General features: G+C 33.3%; 1 protein-coding gene across 3 annotated transcripts in view; it reads left to right on the top strand.

Moving 5' to 3' along the window:
* The first annotated feature begins 2,784 nt into the window (after positions 1–2,784).
* The window catches only part of LOC117140618 (homeobox protein Nkx-2.1), a 33,941-nt gene continuing 16,975 nt past the window's right edge, over positions 2,785–19,750 (top strand). The window contains exons 1-6 of one of the 3 annotated variants that reach the window (XM_033303635.1): positions 2,792–2,852; positions 3,027–3,059; positions 4,469–4,937; positions 6,656–6,867; positions 13,013–13,164; positions 18,811–18,906. In XM_033303635.1, the coding sequence (XP_033159526.1) occupies positions 4,510–4,937; positions 6,656–6,867; positions 13,013–13,164; positions 18,811–18,906 (888 nt within the window). In that variant the 5' untranslated portion in view covers positions 2,792–2,852; positions 3,027–3,059; positions 4,469–4,509. Of the gene's footprint in view, positions 3,060–4,468; positions 4,938–6,655; positions 6,868–13,012; positions 13,165–18,810; positions 18,907–19,750 lie in introns of all 3 variants that reach the window. The other 2 variants (XM_033303637.1, XM_033303634.1) reach the window with 2 other exon arrangements.

The raw sequence follows: 19,750 nt of genomic DNA on the forward strand, positions 1-19,750 counted from the left end.
TTTGAAAAATGTTCACATTTTTCTTTGTTTTATTGTCTTTTGTTGTTTATTTTTATCGATCAGGAAAAGGTTTTGAAATAAATATTACAGGAAAAAGTCCTTCGGGATAGGTTTATGTGGATGGGTAGCTTAAAAACTGAGAGACAATTTGCGTCGAAACGGACCAATCACATACATACATAAATATATAAATATAAATATATGTTTTTTATATGGTCGCAATTATCCACTGTACTGCGCTGCAAACATCTGACTGAAATTAATGTACCCTCTGCAAATATATAACAATTCACATTTTTGGATAATGGAGCCATTTGAGTATGCAAAGCAAATGGAGAAAAACAAAACGTGTCTTTGGAATTTTAAATTGATTTAATTCATCCATCCCCATGTTATGCTACAATAGCCTTTAACAATTAATAATGTCAAATTTGAAATATATGTTTTTCACATTTAGTCCAAGGAGAGTACGAAAGTTAAATAAAACACATTTGTATGTTGAGAAGGGATACTAACTTTATGTTTACCTCGTCTTGTACTTAACTGACTCCAGTTAGCACAGGTCTCCGAAATAAAAAAAAGGGTAAATGAAAAACAAAATTGACAGATGATTGCGAGCGCTTTTTTTTACTGCTGGTGATGCGAAATTTTTCATAAGACTGCAATACCATCTAAATTGGCTTGTGCCAATTTTTAATCAATGTTCACCGTCGGGATCTTTTTTTGCGGGCAACCTTCTGAAACAAACATGTATGTCGTCTACCCCTCCCTGTCCGACTGTCTGACCGAACGTCTGTCCGTATGAACGACTCGATCACAGGAACTATCAAAGGTAGAATGTTGAGATTAATCATGCAGCATGCTTCCAGAGACATAGACGCTGCGCAAGATTGTTTCCACGCCAACAAACTGGCCAGGTTGTAAGTTGCTATCGATTTTTAAAAAATGCCTTTTACCCAAAACAGGCCAAAACTGCCACGCCTACACTTTTGAAAAGTGTTTTGATATTTTTCCATATTTTTATTAGTCTTTAATATTTTAATCGATTCGTCAGAAAACTATTTGCCAACCGCACTCTAACGCACAAAACGGTCACGCCCACACTCTGAACAAATTTATAAATTTTTTCTTATATTATTCCTCAATATCTATCGATATCCCGGAAAAATGATCAAATTTCGCGTTCGCATTCAGCTGAGTAACGGGTATCTGATAGTCGGGGAACTCGCCTACAGCATTCTCTCTTGTTTAGTTTTACGTTTGGCGAGATCTGAACGTTCATACGGACAGATAGAAAGGCGGACGGATGGACATGGTTACTTTTGCTTCGCTAGGTATCTTGAGCAAAACCTGAAAACGACAATAGTATTCCATTTTACTCTACGAGCAACGGATATAACGTTGGTGATCATCCAATGACCACAAATGCTACGCGATCTCTTGTTTAATAACATTAAGTAACGCCGCATATCCTTAAGATTAAATAAAGTTATCGCCCAAGAATTGAATTTTAAGTCAAGCTAAAAACGTTTTTCGTTAAACATAAATTTACCTAGAATTAGAAGATTCGAGTCAGTTTTGTTTTTTAAGACCCTACTGTCTTAAAATGTTAAGAATACTTTTTTTTGACAAAACGATAAAAATTTACAAGACCAATAAAATTATGCAAATATATCAAACAAATTTTCGAAAAAGTGGGCGTGTCCGTTTTGGGCCGTTAGAATGGGCGTGGCAACGTTGGTCGACAAATTTGCGCTGCGTCTATGTCTCTAGCTTTAATGATTCCTGAGATCTCGACGTTCTTACGGACGGATAGACGGGCAGGACCAGATCGACTCGGCTATTGATCCTGATCAAGAATATATATACTTTATATGCTCAGAAACGTCTCTTACATACTTTTCAACCCATCTATTATACCATTTAAAAAAAATAACGAACGCAACCCCAACGGGGTTAGTGGGGCATGCAGTCTGTAAAAACTACTCAGAAAATGCTGATAAAAAAGTAATACATAAAATATTAAAAAGTAACATGTATTATTACAAAATAAAGGATATTGTAATACACTTATTGATGATTATTTTGTATACATATGAATATATATTCTAATGAAGGATTTGCATTTTCGTTTCCATATATGGGATAGGCAACTTTAAATATTATAAATATGGTTTTATATCTAATTATAGTTGTATTTCACAGTCGTAAGCTAAAGCTAGACCCATCCGAAATGCAAAACCACATTATCCCTTTGGCCGTTTTCAGTACGACTCTTTGTAAAATTGTGGGAAATATAAGCTAAGCTAACATTTTTTCTTGATTGCAGTGACAGTAAAATTAATTCAATTGGAATTTACTGCCTTTCTAGAATGTTTGCATCGGGGGTAGGATTGTGAACGACAATGCCATTGGCTGCCTGCCCGATTCGGCTCACAATTTTAACGCGTACCTGAGAATTTAACGATAAACGAAAGCTATGTCCGTCCCTTTTCGGCTCATTTCATTTTCCCTTGGGTTGGAGTGCGAATGAAACAAGACCTACATCGTGAAACGAAGATAGTAGCAAGCAGCAGTGACCTTTCAGAGCGCTTGCTGTCGGATCAGCCCCTTTTATTTCTAGAGCTGGTATTGGCTGTCTGAAGTAAAATGAATAAGCAATATTTTCTGTTTGTTTTATTCACCCAAGTATGTAGCCAGTACCAAACACAGCACAAAGTCATCGTTAATAGGAAAAACTTATTCGAGGGCTATCCAGAAGCCATCTGAGGAGTACTCGTCAGTACTGTTCAGACCTCTTATTTCATTTGACGGAATCGTGTCGAGTGGATATTCATAATAAATTCACTGACGTGAGCTTCTATGTGTTGTAATTTACATACATACTTATATTGTGCTAAAGAAACAAGAATCAGATTTTGCATATTCTATGTGATTTGGCAATACAAATATCGTGAATAAATCGTCTTTTAAAGTACATCTCTGTTAACAATCTTCCGAATAAAATTTAATATCACTTGTTTTAGGAAATTAAGGTGCATAAAAAGAAATAAAATTGAGTGAGTGAAATCTAATTACTAAAAAATCATTAGAGAATAACAAATGATTATATACAAGATTCAGGCTCTACAAATTATATCGTGTCTCATGAAATCTATTTATTCTATGACGATATATACATATGTCCATAAATTTAATCATCTGAAAATCAGATTTTATTGTGTTCATATAGTGTTTTCCTTAAATAAGTCAATAATTTTTCAATAACTTAAAAACATTTCACAGCAATTTTATTGGGAAACATCAAAACATATATGTAGCTTATCGAATATGTTGGGCATATTTAAGATTATATGTATAAGCCCAACATTAATACAATAGATTAAAAAAAACACTTTACTTCTAGGTTCAATTATTTTCATATATTTGTACTATTGTGTAATTTTTCAAATAAATAAGCTTGATGCTATTACTAATTATTAGCCCGTTAGTCTTTGTGTCGTAGTTTTAAGTTCGACTTTTAATTAAGCATGTAGTCTCAGCAGATAACTCTAGCACCAGTAAACGAATGATATAAAATGATTTTTTGCCAAAGGTTTCCTTTATACGCTTAAAACGTGTTCCGTTTCGGGGCTTATTAGTTTTTTTGTTTTTTTTTTTTATTTGTATCCTTTTTAAGCCGTTCTTAAATCTTGAACTTTGGCTTCCTGAATACTGGCTAATATTAATATATGTATACCATCTGCTATGTTGATATGGCTGATACTTTATTTAGCAACAATATATCTGTAACTCGGCGAAGGCCTTATTTATATTTAAGATTTGATGTCGAACATTTTCTACTTTCGAAAAGAGAATTATATTTATACCCGTTACTCGTAGACTAAAGAGGTATACTAGATTCGTTAAAAAATATGTAACAGGCAGAAGGTAGCGTTTCCGACTCTAATTATATATATTTTTGATCAGGATCAACAGCCGAGTCGATCTAGCCATGTCCGTCTGTCCGTATGGACGTCAAGCCCGCAGGAGCTATAAAAGGTTGAGATTCAGCATTGTTGACACCGCACAAAACTGCCACGCCCACATTTTTGAAAAATTGTTGGATATTTTTTCATAATATTATTAGTCTTGTAAATTTCTATTGATTTGCCAAAAAAAAACTCGTTTCCACGCTCACTCTAACGACATTCTAAAGCCGCATAAAAAACTTATCCCGCACACACCTTGGAACAAAACTTTTTCTCATCTTATTCAACAATATCTATCGATATCGATATCCCAGAAAAATGAAGAAATTTCGCGTTCGCATTCACAATAGCCGAGTAACGGGCATCTGATAGTCGGGGAACTCGACTACAGCAAGCTCTCTTGTTTTTTTGTGTGTCAGTGGAATATCCTAAGAGAAATAAATAAAAAAGTTAGTAAATTGATGAAAAATGGTATTAATGTATTTTTTGTATTTTAGCGGTAAAAGCCTACTACCAACTTGTAAAACAATTGTTACGCATGTCATCGCACGGCCTTGCTTACACAACAAGAATTGAAAGAAAGTCTTATAGAGAACAACAAATCAATAGAGATCAATATTTTGTAACTGCGCCAAATGAAGAAGATTTGGTTATGAGTTTATCTCCAAAGGACATACTTATACATACTGCCATTTCCCAGCACCATCAAGTGGATACTTCTACTAAATTAAATACAAACGAAACATCGACACAAAATACCGTATCTACAGCAGCCGCGGCAGCGGTTGCACATCACCACCACAACCTTTCTAGTATTCACCACCTCCAAAATCTGCATAGTCAGCATCAGAGTACTTTATTCAATAGTAATCACTCAACACCCTTTAGCGTGACCGATATCTTAAGTCCAATTGAAGAATCGTATCGCAAACTGGAACTGAACGGAAATCCACCATCTCCGTTTCGGTAAATATAAGCAGATCGTTACATCTACATATTTATATCATATATTTTATATATCATATATATTATATTTATATTCATATCAAAATATTGGGAAACACAGACTGTTTTAAAGTGACCGTTGTGGGTGGTTTATGGACGCTATGATGGACGTAGAAATATTCTCAAATAAACTTACCTACGTCGGCGTCTCTAGAATCCAACTTTCATTCGGTGATATGCTGTCCAACGAATCTAGTATACGCTTTTACTCTACGCGTAAAATAATGACAGATTAATAATTAAATAAAATTGTTTTCCCCTTATGTAGAATTTTTGATTGAGACATAATATGAATATGTGGAATACATATTTTCTTAAGAATTATTCGTACTAAAACAATAATACGCACCATTCTGCGTCCATCAATTTAATTGTTGTACTGCGTTGTGTCACCAATATTAAACCTCAGACATATTAACAAACTTCTTCATTTAAAATTAAAATTTTTAAAAATAAAATACTACTACTAAGGTACAAATTTCCTTGAAAACGAGTTTACCTTTACTGCAAAAGGTTCCTACTTGGACTTATTAGTATAATTAATTAGCCTACTCTGGCCTCCTTAGGATCCGGAATTCCTTGTTATTACTTTACTAAGTTTCTGGGTGACGACATTTATCACATTTTCATACCGAAAGCTATGGGTGTTTTTATAATAATAAAACTTTGTGTATATATTTAAACGACCGAATTATTATTCTAATACGTTTAAAATAACAAAGACTAACATTTTCCTGTTGAACTCAACGGAGCAATTAAAGAAGAATCTGTTCTCTATATTTTAAGATACTATACTAGTTTTGTTGAAAAGTTAGAGCGAAGCGTCTCCAATCCTATAAAGTGTGTAATTCTTAATCAGAATCAATAGCGAAGTCTGAACGTCGAGATCTCGAAAAACATTAAAGCTAGAACGTTGAGACTAGACATGTAGATTTTAGTGACGTCTACAGTGCGAAAGTGTGTTTCAGAACGTTGCCACGGCACACTTTTGAAAGTTTAGATTTTTTTCGTTTTATTATTTGTTTTGCTTATATCTATGGGTATACCAAAAACATTTTTGCCACGTTTATTCTGCATCCTGGTTACATGTTACATACATTTCTTTGATTCAAATATTCCCCTTTACTGCAAGAGTGACGAGTAAACAAATTATTTTGTTTTACTTACTCATTTTTTGGACGACTTATAACAAAACGGAAAAATATCAAAACATTTTTTAAAAGTTTTCTTTAAGAATGCATGGCTGGCTACATTCTGAAATAAACTTGGGCAGCATATGCGTCACGTCCAGTCTTAACGTATTAGCTTTTATAGTTTTCAAGATCTCGGCATTCAAACTAACGGATAGACAGTGGAAGTGTTTGTCCTAGATCCTAATCAAGAATATATACCTTATTGAATCATAAGCTCATCTATTTACTTATTACATGCCTTTTAACGATTGCAATTTAACCTTTCATTCGACGAGTAGCGGTAATAAAAAGAATTTGAGTTAAGATATAATTTCTAATCATATACTAACAAGTTTATATAGTAACAAAACTGTAATACTGTCCAAATAGTATTTAATTCAGTGCAGTAATACTTTAAAAAATAAATCGAAGAATGTTTAATGATACTACATCTTAGTAGACAGCTAATTTGAGAGAATATTACAAAATACTGTAAACTGCTTTCAGGTCAAACTCTAGTAGCAGCAGTATTAATTCTCCTGGAACACTAACTACATCAACTATGGCGAATCCGTACGCTATGGGAACCCTATATCATAGCCCAGGTGTTCAGACCTATTGCGGACCTACCGATAACCTCTCTCTGGCTGGTCACTACACTGACATGAGAAATTCCGCATCATGGTACGGATCAACAGCTAACGACCCAAGATTTGCAAGTAAGTATGGGACAATATACTAAAAGTTCTATGGATTCACATAGCCGATAAATTTATTACACATAAAATGATTTTGAGACTAAGACCAGGTTCCTTCAATTTAAGATAACCGATAGCTGATTACAGATCAGTTAGTTTTCTAACGATCTAGCCCCAGAAAGTTATATTTCCTCTGTTTGAAAATCTTTCATATTTAGCTATCAAAATTATAGTAATTATTTTAGATAACAATATATTTTTCAATAACAGTGAATAGGCCCTGCTTCTGACAAATATATATATATATATATATATATATTGTATATATATGTACATATATATACATATATGTATTGTCTATATATATATTTAAAAATTTTTCAAATTTTATATATATATATATATATATATATATATATATATATATTATATCTTTTTAGAATATTGTATCACTCTTCCTTAAAGTTACTTTTTCGCTTCAACATTAAAGCTTTATTGGCTGAAGCCAAAAAGTCACTTTTGAGAAGAATGGTACAATATTCCAACAAGATACATTTTAAGCTAATATCAAGCATTTAAAAGAATTTTATGAACAAATAATAATTCCATCTATAGGAAATTATGAGAAAACCTTATCTCGATTTACCAGTTTCTGAACAAATAGGTAAGAGATACCCATGGAGATAGGAAAGAGGCGGTTATACTCGTACTTACTGCTACCCACCCTCTGATGTCATTGCCTTTAAGTCTTTATACATTAATTACTCCTATTTCCTCGACTATAAGATACCCAACACTCAGCAAGTGGAATTGCTAGGAAGTATATGTTCGCATGCCTATTACTCGTATGGTAAAAAGATTCGTTGAAAAGAATCTTAGACCAGATAAGGTATAAATATTCTTGATCAGAATCATTAGCAGTGTCAATCCGTCCATGGCCGTCCATAGGTATGAACGTCAAAGTCTTAAAAAATATAAAAGATACAATGTTAATATAAAAGACGCAGATTACAGATTTATTTACTGGTTTTGGCATCTGATGTACATATCTAACTATGACATAATAGTATTGGGCGGTTTGCGGGCGATATTGTGGACGTGACCAAGATGTGTTACTGCAATAGATAAAATTTAGAAAAGCAACAAATTAAATAAAATATAAGCATTTTGTTGGTATAGGGATAGAAATCAAGTAACTTTTCCCTTCCGATGCCACGTGGGAATCTTCTCAAAAAAACAAACTTGTCTTCTGAAACTCTAGTATATGCATGCTTAATATTAACTTCTAGCTAATCTTGTATGAGAGGGCAGCGATCATATTCACGGACGTAGCCAGATCGACTCTGATATTAATTTTGACTAGGAATATATATGTATACTTAATGGGTTTGGTATTGCTTACTTCTACCTGATTTTCCACAAATCAAGAATACCCTTTTAATCTACGAGTAGCATGGTATTTCATTTCTCAAAAGTGATAGCTTTGGGTGGTATGTCGGCGCGGTATGACTCATAGGTTTAATGGAAAAAATTTTGAAATTAAAAATTTCAACTTTGTTTTTTGTATGGTATTATCGTCTTATTGGCGAAAGTATTACAAAATTACTAAAGTAATTACTAAATTACAAAAGTAGTACAAAATTAACACCAAAATTGTTTTTAAAAATATTAGTGCTTATGCTTTACAGTTTTTTAAAGTGTTAGGAAGGAATATTTGACGTGCTTATATAAACTAATTGACTTCATTGAGGGACTACGGAAATATGAAATGGACAACGTTTAAAAATGATATGCATGAAATGGTTGTAACAAGGGCTTCTGCATGGGTGTAAGAAAAGTAATATGTTTTGAGTCATCGTATACAGCATACTAGCTTAAAAGGAATGTAAACGGGTAAATCAAGGTTTACGCGTTGGTCATGAAAATCTTAAGTAGATGAAGTGAATTTTATTTTTCCTTGGAATCGCTTTTACACCTATATACACAATTATAAATATATTTACAGAGATCTATACAAAAAATATTCATACACACATCCAAATAAGGTTATTGGTGTTTATACACCATTCAAGAATAATAACCTCTTTGGGAGTAGGGTCATAAAGGCAAAATCAACAATCATCTTTCCATTTCTTAAGTAAACAATGACAACGAAATAATTTTAAATTCAATTGCTCTTTCCGATCGCCTTTTTACCTGAAGTAGAGTATAACCCTCCTAGTTACACTCTTCATCAGCTTGAAGGAAAATTGTTTAAATTTTTTGTATAACTGCAAAATAACAGATATGCTTTTTGTCACTTGGCAATTGTTTGTTTCAACCTGATATCCATAAAAATGGATAAAATCAAAACAATTTACAAAACAGAGGACCTTACAGTTTAGGGCAGTTGTGTGCGTTGCCAAAATGTGTTTGGCATATTTATTAAATAAAATATTAAATAAATTATAAAAGGATGGACTCTTGTTAAGATTGAAAGAGGTTTTTATATAAATAATGAATATGAAATGCTAATTAGTTGCATAATAATATAAAAAAAAAAACAGAGACAGCTTCTAAAACTTTCACTTTTAAATTTGTTTTAGGAAAATAATATATTAAACAGTTATATCTCTGAATAATTTACTCTTAGTTCAGGGCTTCAAATACAAAACAATTATTTATGAAGTACTAGGTTAGGCAGTTATGAATCTTTCCATTGCGTCAGAACGCCACAAAACAAATGACAACTTTCTTTGGGCGGGTGTGACGTATTATTACGTCATTGTATTATATTTGCAAAATCTCATACATACATATACATATACATAAACATATTCTTTGTCAATTTCGATTTCATTCGGCATTTTATGGTTTGCTGCAAGGAATTACGCAGGCAGATGTGAAAAGGCCCATATAATTGGAAATATATTGTGCAAAAGTTTAGTATACCCATGCAGAGGGTATATGGATTTTAGTCAGAAGGTTGTAAGACGGTGCAGAACACTTCACTTTACAAAACTGTTGTTAAAATAGGGATTGATTACAAGGGCGTCGCCAGGCCGTCAGCCATAGTAGAATTATAATTTTAAAAATGTGGGAAAGTGGTCCTCGACTACCACGAGCGGATACCCTTAACTTCCTTCTCTTTATACAAGTTTCGTTGCCTATATCGCGGTTGGATAACCCGATTTCATGAGACATCATTTGGTTAAGATATTTTCGAATATAACAGCTTTATGGTATTTTTGGCATCTGTGCAAATAAGTATAAGCAACGTCGGGTCTGCGACACCTCCTAACTAAATATTCACTTTTTGAGTGAAGGGTAAATACAAAACAAATAAGTTTTTTAAACTACAATTTTAATTTTTAATGAAACAAAGCTTAAGAAAAACACAACTTTCTGGGGTTTTTACTAAATTCTTTTAAAACTTTGTTATTGAATTCATCCAAATCGTCCATAATTAGTCGTCGGTGAACACTCATCAAAGCCAGCCCATTAAGACGACTTTCTACCATTGTACTTCGCAGCCAAGTCTTTATACGTCTTAAGCTGCTAAATGATCGCTCAACTGAACAAGTTGTACACGGTAAAGCGATTAAAATCTTCAGAGCTCTTTGAATATCGGGATAGAATTCATTTGCGGGCTGAATCGAATCAAGAACAGTCATCTCAGATACATTTGTTTCCTTACAGCGCCGCATTTGTTGCCAAAGCTCAATTTTATTTTTAAGGCTGGGTAAATCGTAAAACTGCGAAATTATAAGTGAGTCTGTTGACATTATTTGCATTTTTGCCGGATGTAAATAGAACAAAGAAAATGATACATTATTTTCATCGGAATACCGATTATCGAGTCCAAGTAAGGAATAATCAAACCTCCATCAAATACTGTGAGCTATTTTCAGCTGGATGGTTATTTCTGTGACATTGCTTGCCAAATATACGAGGAAGTGATGTCATATCCCCCTCCAACCCAATTGTCTCTGCAACGACTGTTGCATCTCTTAATACTTCATCCGTTATACTATCAGGATCATCTCGATGGCCTCTTAACAGTTGTATTATAATCAATTTGATTAACATCTCATCACTGTGGAAGGCAGTTCTCGTAATGACAACGCGCACCAGGAAAGTGTTTGATAGCGATTACTATATATTCATATATATATATGTACATATATGAAAAGGGTAACAGCATCCACAAAAAATATTAATAATCATATATTGTGGAATATACCCGCTGAAAAAATTTTATTATTTTGTTTGCATAACAATAGAATAAGTTTCACAGGTATAGGAATATAGGAATTTGCAAGACAAATAATAAAACGGGAAGAGAGAGAGAAATTTTTGGATTTTGGGGATTAATATTCAAATGCAAACAAGAGAGAGAGCTATAGTCCAGTTCCCCACAATCAGATACCCAGCTGATGACAGAGTAATAGGGGATGAAATGAGAAAGAAATTAAAAATTTCAAATCGATAGAAAGTCTAATATAAATATAACAAAATTTCAAAACCCTTTTCAAAAGTGTGGGTGTGGATGTTTTTGGCGGCTTGTGGGCCTTGAATGACTTGCTCCCGATCTCCGGCTGGGATCAACTGAACCAATGACAATATTTGACGACCCCAAACGAAAATGCATTGACTTCTTGAGATAGGCTGATCGGGTAGTCATTTATTTAGCTTCTTCTTATTAGGCTTCATTCCACAAGACCCGCAAAGGCCAGCTTTAAATAATATTGAGAACATCTAAGAACAGTTGGTGGATTCAGTCCGACTACAAAACTTTATTTATGCCAATTGTGACATATATTTTATAAGCTGTTTTAATTCTTCTTATCTCCAGATTTATTTAAATAAATAAAAAATAAAAATAACCATATTTCAGACATTTTATTGTATATTTTTCATTTTCAATGAAAAAATATGCGTTTGTTAATTTTTCAGTTTATGTTACAAACACAAAACAAATAAAAAAGAATTGATACTACCATATCAAGGCTTTTTAAAGTTCCACTGACAAAATGTGCCAAATGTCAAAAAAAAGAAGTAAAATTAGGATGTGATAGCGACGTCCACGATATGCAAGTTGGTTTCAGATTGTTGCCACGCCCACTCTAATGCCCACATCGACAAAACTCCTGCACCCTTTCTATTGAAATTTTGTTGTTTCCCATTTTGTAATTTGTGGCCAATTCCTATCGATATGCCAAAATATGTTGTTATTTCTTGTTTAGACTCCCACTAGCGGAGAAACGGGTACTTGATAGTCGGAAAGAAAGAAACTGAAACTCGATTATAGCGTATTCCCTTGTTATACCCGTACTCGAAGAGTAAAAGTGTATACCAGATTCGCTGAAAAGTATGTAACAGGTAGAAGAGCCAGAGCGACCATATAAAGTATATATATTCTTGATCAGGATCAATAGCTAGCCGAGTCGATCTAGCCATGTCCGTCTGTCCATCTGTCCGTATGAACGTCGATATCTCAGAAACTATAAAAGCTAGAAGGTTGAGATTAAGCAAAAAATACAAATTATATAGGCAAAGACGCAGGGTGTGTTGACCCATGTTGTCACGCCCATCCTCACGACCACAAAAAACCGATCCCGCGCACACTTTGGTACCATTTTTAATCTTTTTCTCATCTTATTCCACAATATCAATCGATATCCCAGAAAAAATAGGAAATTTCGCGTTTGCATTCACACTAGATGATTAACGGGTATCTGATAGTCGGGGAACTCGACTATAGAAAAGTAATAAATATATAATGAGTAATGATTTAAGTCATAACATTGTAACGCACTAAATAAAACGAAAGGGCCATATAAAGCTTATATATATATATGTCCTTATCAACTCGGCCATTGATAATAATCATTAAAAAAAAAATATATATATATATATATCATTAAAAAATATATATATATAATATATAAAATATATTGATAAAAATTATTATCAATGGCCGAGTATATATATATTTTAATGATTATTATCAATGGCCGAGTTGATAAGGACATGAGCGCCCATTTATGCGCAAAGTAGCCTCTCAGTTTTAAAAATATCCTGCATTTTCCTTCATTTAGCTGGGTATCTGTCTTCTCTTTATCTTTTTAAATAATAAATAAATAAATAGAAATAAACAAATTAGCATTATTTCAAAATATTTCAGTATCACGTCTAATGAGTTCATCAGCCAGTGGAACAATGAGCCATATGGGAAATATGAGTGGACTAGCAGCTTGCAGTGTAAGCGATACAAAACCGCTACAGTTTCCTTTAGCCCAAAGAAGAAAGCGAAGAGTTTTGTTTACACAAGCCCAGGTTGGTACTTACATCCTTAGTTTGCTACTTAAAAAAATATTTACCGAATGGAAAGAGTGTACTTTCTACAGGCAAAATAAAAGAAAACGATTTCCTCGACCTGGGGGATATATTTTAAACTGGGAATACGTTTTAAAGTTTTATTTTTTTATTGGTACGTTGTTGACCAAAGTTTTAAGCTTATGTTACAATAGATATCGGTCATGGCTGCTGGGGCTTTAAGTCGAACTTCTTTAATATTTATTTAACTCACAACACTACTTACAATTATTTACAATATATTTGCAGATTTGCTTATTGTACTATGAAGGAATATTTACAGATTTGTTGCTCTATTTAGAAATTTAAGTAAATGTTTGATATTTCCAGATGTGGGGATTTTTAAATTGTCTGTAAGGTTTAAGTTGATTGATCTATGTGTTTGGAGAGCGATACAATCGTCTAGGCTGTGGAGAATTGACATGCGGGTATGCTCCGGTAGTCGAATTCGTAAGAATTTTACGATATGGATTTGAAATCGCAAAATCGGTGCTATGGTTTTCGAATGCGTAGCATTTTTTTGATTTGTTAAATGGACACTTTTGTCTGGCCGAAATAAAATATAAATGCCTTTTTTTATATAAATCAGAATTTATTTACTCAATAGTCTATTGATGTTTATTCCACACAACCACAAGATCCTTCTGTCACTTAGTTATTTAAAAAATAAGAATATTTCTGACCTCAGACCACCTGAGAGCCAGACCTTTCTGACCACCTCAGAACATTTTGCCATCGGCAACAAATATTTTCAATTTGGCAAGAGGTCGATAAGTACGTCGCCAAAAGTTATCGCGAAGGTTGCCATACTGTTGGTGAAACGAAAAATCCAGGTAAAAATAATTGTAAATTATCAAAGAATTCAATTTTTAATTTAAAGGAGGGACAAAAGTGTTGTTCGTAAACCATTATTTTTAATTTAATTACTTAAATGGTCCAAGTGCAGTAAAAAAGTAATTCCGGGCATCAGAATTAAAATTATAAAAAAGGTGTCAGTTCTATTGTTTGAAAACAGCAGTTTTTGCCTTCTACTGACTTCAAAACAAGCAATTGCAAATATAAGAGGCATTTTTGGGACTCCAATCGGTTCATGTCAAAAGCGAAATGGGTTCTTCTTTATACAAAGATCGGTTCTTCTCGATAGCGAAAAAACAATTCTATAAAAATGTCGATGACCATTTGCATCCTGAGAATGCTTCGATCTTGATCAGAGTAAGATAATCATGTTTCGATCTTTTGAGATCGAAAATAGTCAAATCGAGATCCTTGAGAATGGGGTTTTATCTGTTGGAGCTTACGAAATAAATGTTAAGAAATATTATAAAAAAAGGAATGGAGTAAAAGCAAACACATTAGAATATCAAGATATCATACGATTGGTGCTGGCATAGAGCTGACTGCAAGCTCTCTCGAATTTTTGTTCCAAGGCCAGAGAGCGGAGAGCTCTAGAGCTAGCAGCTCTCTTGTACAGTGACAGCGAACCACCACAATTATACCGCACGTCGTGCCTCAAGAAACCAATTTTGAAATAAACAGGTCGCATATTTTTTTTTATTTTATAAATATTAATTTTTAACTATTTTATTTATATATATAATATTTTTTTAAATGTATTTCCTTTTCTTTAAAATTGATGTTTTAAATTAAAATTTATATTCATATTTTATAATATTTCCTCTTCCTACGACTTTAAATTTATTAATTTTTTCGCACTCGCAATTCCCCTAGCTGAGTACCGGCTACGTGATAGTCGGGGAACATGACCCGATTTCACATTTTAAGTAAAAAAATTTGTTTGCCACGTTAACACTTACGACCACAAGCCGCTCAAAACTACCACGCCCAAACTTTTGCTAAATGGTTTAAAATTTTGTCATATTTTTATCAGTTTTGTAAATTTATTTCGATTTGCCAAACAACTTTTTGAAACGACCACTCAAAATGTTGTGTTTTTTTCATATTTTTATTAGTCTAGTAAATTTTTTTTCAATCTGACAAAAAACTTTTATCCACGCCCACTCTTACTCCCACTACCCCCCCAATACTGCCACACTCACACTTTTGCAAAATGTTTTGGTATTTTTCCAAATTTTTATTACTCTTGTGAATTTCTTTCGATTTTCCATAAAAACTTTTTGCCACGCCCACTCTAACACTCACAAGTCTACCAAATCTGTCACGCCCACTATTCTGAAAAAAAGTTTTGATTTTTTTCGTTGTATTGTTTGTCTTAAGCCACGCCTCTTCTAACGCCTCGAACCGTCAAAAACAGTCACGCCCACAATTTTGAAAAAAATTAGTAACGGGTATCTGACACCCGTTTCTCCCTTGCTTTTTTCTATTTTATTACTGAAATTGAAATTTCCTACACGACATTCCCGCTAGCCAAGCAACTGCTATTCGAGGAACTCGAGTATAGCGTTCTCTCTTGTCATTTTTCTTATATACATAAAGGTATATACATATAAGTATATACATATAAGTATATACATATAAGTATATCCATATAAGTATATACATATAAGTATATACATATAAGTATATACATATAAGTATATCCATATAAGTATATACATATAAGTATATACATATAAGTATATACATACAAGTACATACTTGTAGTTATAGTTTTCACTCAATTTTACTGAAGGTAAAGCAAAACAAAGACCATTTTAAAATGTTGGGAATGTTATAATGAAAAATGTATTTTTTATTTACCATCTACTTGACGACTTGGAGGCTTAAATAAATACAAATAATATTAAGATTTTGTATTTAAATACTTGCTTGCCAATGCAGTACGTTTCTTTCTGATGTTTGGCAAGCATACACATGCATAAGTATTTGAACAAATAAAAACACACGGATATAAAATCGTATTTAAGGGTACCTTTCAAGAGGTACTCAAATGCAGGCTGTGCAACACGGTTGTACACTTTTTTTAATAAAATGTATTATAAGGGTTAATTTCCTAAAAGCATCAAGTGTCGTTGCATGGCAATCAAACATTTTTGTAATACAAAATGCTCGGACTGTACATTTAAGATTTGAAGTTATTACACTTTTGCAAAAAAAAATACTATCTAATTATTTTAATTTTTTAATACGAATGATTTGTAAAATTTATTAATCTATATTCCTTTTTTGTTTGTCTGAAAATCGAGATTTCAAACTGTTGGATGCAGTTTTAGAGACTTCTACATGCAAAAAAATGTCCACAAGCGTCAAATTTGAAAACTATCAAAAACTTCCTTGTCAAGTTAAAATGCTGACTTTCTTTTATTTTTAATATTCCAGAGTATCTAGTGATTTCATTTAGAGGTGTGCAACGTAGTAAGTACCTTAACTCAGTTCTAAGGGTACCTGAATGACGGAATACGGCGGATCGGAGCACTATATAACATAGCTGCCATAGGAATTCCGGAAAATACTTAGATAATACCAACGGCCACAACAGTCACGCAATTTTGTGATTCATCTTTCCACACGTTTGAAAATGTTTTGTTTTCTTTTTTATTTTACTATTTTTCCTGCCAACTTTTATCTCTATGCCAAATATAACTTTAAAATATACACCAGACTGACCCATAAGCATCAATTCTCCCAGCCAATCAACAGCCAATGCCGTTTCTGCAATGACACCATAAGGCATGCTCCAGTAATCGGATTTGTTCTGAATTCGATTTTGGAAAAATCTTTTGATTTCGTTTTAAGGTGGTCTCGGTTTTGCAAAAATGTTTGCTATCGGAATGTTTTCTTTCTTGATGCTCAACAACTGACTTATTTATTTTGTCAAAACCAAACAACGGAAAAAATGCCTTTTATATTTACAATTGCTGGTTTTGAAGCCAGTAGTAACCAGAAATTGCTGTTTGCATTCATCAGAAAACTGCTGTTAAAGTTGTTTACTAGAAAATAGAACTGCCACCTTTTTTTCAGTTTTAATCTTTCACATCGCCTCGACTATCTAAGTTATTAAATGAAATATAAATATTTACGAACTACACTTTTCTCTTTTACTTCTAAATAAATGAATTCTTTAATAATTTACAAGTATTTTTACCTGCATTTTTCGCTTCAACAACAGTATGGCAACGTTCGCGACAACTTTTGGCGACGTACTTATCGACCCCATGCCAAATTTATAAAATTTGTTGCCGACGGAAAAATTTTGTATGTCAAATCTGCGGAGGGGTTTCTGACCTTTTTTTAAAAATAACTAATTGACAGAAGGATCTGGTGGTGGTGTGGTATAAAAAAAGGCATTTATATTTATTTCGGCCAGACAAAAGTGTTTGTTTAACATATCAAAAAATTTTACGCATTCAAAAACCATAGCACCGATTTTGCGATTTCAAATCGAAATCGTAAAATTCTTACGAATTCGACTACCGGAGCATACCCGCATGTCAATTCCCCACATCCTAGACGATTGCATCGCTCTCCAAACACATAGATCAATCAACTTAAACCTTACAGACAATTTAAAAATCCCCACACCTGGAAATATCCAACATTTACTTACATTTCTAAAAAGAGCAACAAATCTGTAAATATTCCTTCATAGTACAAAAAGCAAATCTACAAATATATTGTAAATAATAGTAACTTAACTTAAGTAAATATTAAATAAATTCGACCGAAAGCCCCAGCAGCTATGACCGATATCTATTGTAACATAAGTTTAAAACTTTTGTCTACAACGTACCAATAAATAAATAAAACTTTAAAACATATTCCCAGGACTCCCGAAAGTTGAGTAACGCGACAAGGCAAAGGTTTTCATTTATTTGGACTGAGTTTGGTATATGTAACGAATTTAATAAACATAATAAAATTCTTTATATGAATGGTGTTGAAATTTATACCATTACAATCGCCACTGTAATAGGCTACAGTTGTTAATAAGAGTTTTTCTAGTTCGAACTTAATAAAAAGAGGTTCCTATTGTTCGTCGCGTTTTTCACACTGCACTTAACTTAACTTTTTGGACAAAAAGATCAGCAAAAAATTTAATCGACACACATCGAATCAAACATCGATTGCTTTCCGATAACTTCGAGAAAAGATCTTGTTGCCATTTTTCTCTCTTATTTCTTAGTCCCCCCTCACGACTCTCTTTTCGAACTAAACCCCGAGTCTAAAATTATCGATGTTGAGCTCGATTTCATCTCGAAATGAACAGTCAGGCGGACATATTCAGATAGCAATATTCTGACCAATCTGACCATAAGTATACCCATTACTCTTAAAGTTAAAGTGTATACTACATTTGTTAAGATACTATGTATGTATGTATCTATGTATGTACATATACAATGTATAAATGTCAATAAAAGTTAGCAAGTTAGAGAAGCATGTATATTTTAGAAACCTCCACGGAGTGTAAGCTTCCTTTGGAAAATTGCCACAAACAGCCAATGACCGTCACTTTATGAAGTTTGTCATGGTATATGCGCTGGGTTAGTCTATTTTTAACTTTGGCTGAGACAGCTTGCACACCACTATATAAACATGTGTTATGCTCAGAATATTGCCGGCTCTTGGCTTATATTCGTCACTTCCTTTAAATGGAAATTAATTTTAGTTTTGTTTAACCAATTTTAGGTGTATGAACTTGAAAGAAGATTTAAGCAGCAGAGATATCTTTCAGCACCAGAACGAGAACACTTGGCTAGTCTTATTCACTTAACCCCAACGCAGGTGAGTAAACATTACACAAAACTTATGCAACACCAAGAAGAAATAACAGGATCCAAATTTTGAAAAACTGTAATGGCTTAGGAGAGACTGTATTTAGACTGAAAAGGTAAACATTTTGAAAATGCACCATATTTGTCCACCACTATGTTTTACTCCAGCTATGAATAATATAAAAATTAGTAAGATCTATTTAGTTAGCGGCAGAGAGTCAGGATTACAGATAATTGTATAAAGTTTATGAAAGTCAAAACATAATACTCTGTTGGGGTCATGTAACTCATAGACAGAGAAGTTAAGTGGACTAGCACAGCCAGGGACTATTAACTCCACCACGAATAAGCTTACAAATAAAAACTTTTCAAATCATCGTTCTACGGTTAGCTAGGGAAGTTAAATTAATTGAAGGTAGTCTTCTGGGTTAAGGAGGTAATATAAGGCGTGCATCCCAATTTGGGCGCCGCAAGGTAAACAGTAAGAAGTTTTTCCGATTCAATGCAGTCCTAGCGAACTGCCTATTGTCCATACAGGTTATCCATAATCTAGAATCGGACGGACTAGCGAAATGAAAATGAAAATGCAAGTTTATGGTCCAAAGAACACCAACTTAGAGTGTAATTCGCGTGCATTGTGTAGACACGACAAAAGGTCATAACTTTACACGTGGAGCCATTTAGGTTTAGTACGTTATAAAGACACCATATTTAAAAGCTATCTAGATCGGCAAGAAATGTCCTTTCACTGGATGCATAATTTAACATCGTCTGTATACATAATTACACGCGAATGTTTAATTACTACGGGAAGGTCGGCTCCCTTGTGAGACCGGATGTTACTCGGAAATTAC

The sequence above is a fragment of the Drosophila mauritiana genome, chromosome 3L, assembly GCF_004382145.1.
Source record: "Drosophila mauritiana strain mau12 chromosome 3L, ASM438214v1, whole genome shotgun sequence".
NCBI lineage: Eukaryota > Metazoa > Arthropoda > Insecta > Diptera > Drosophilidae > Drosophila > Drosophila mauritiana.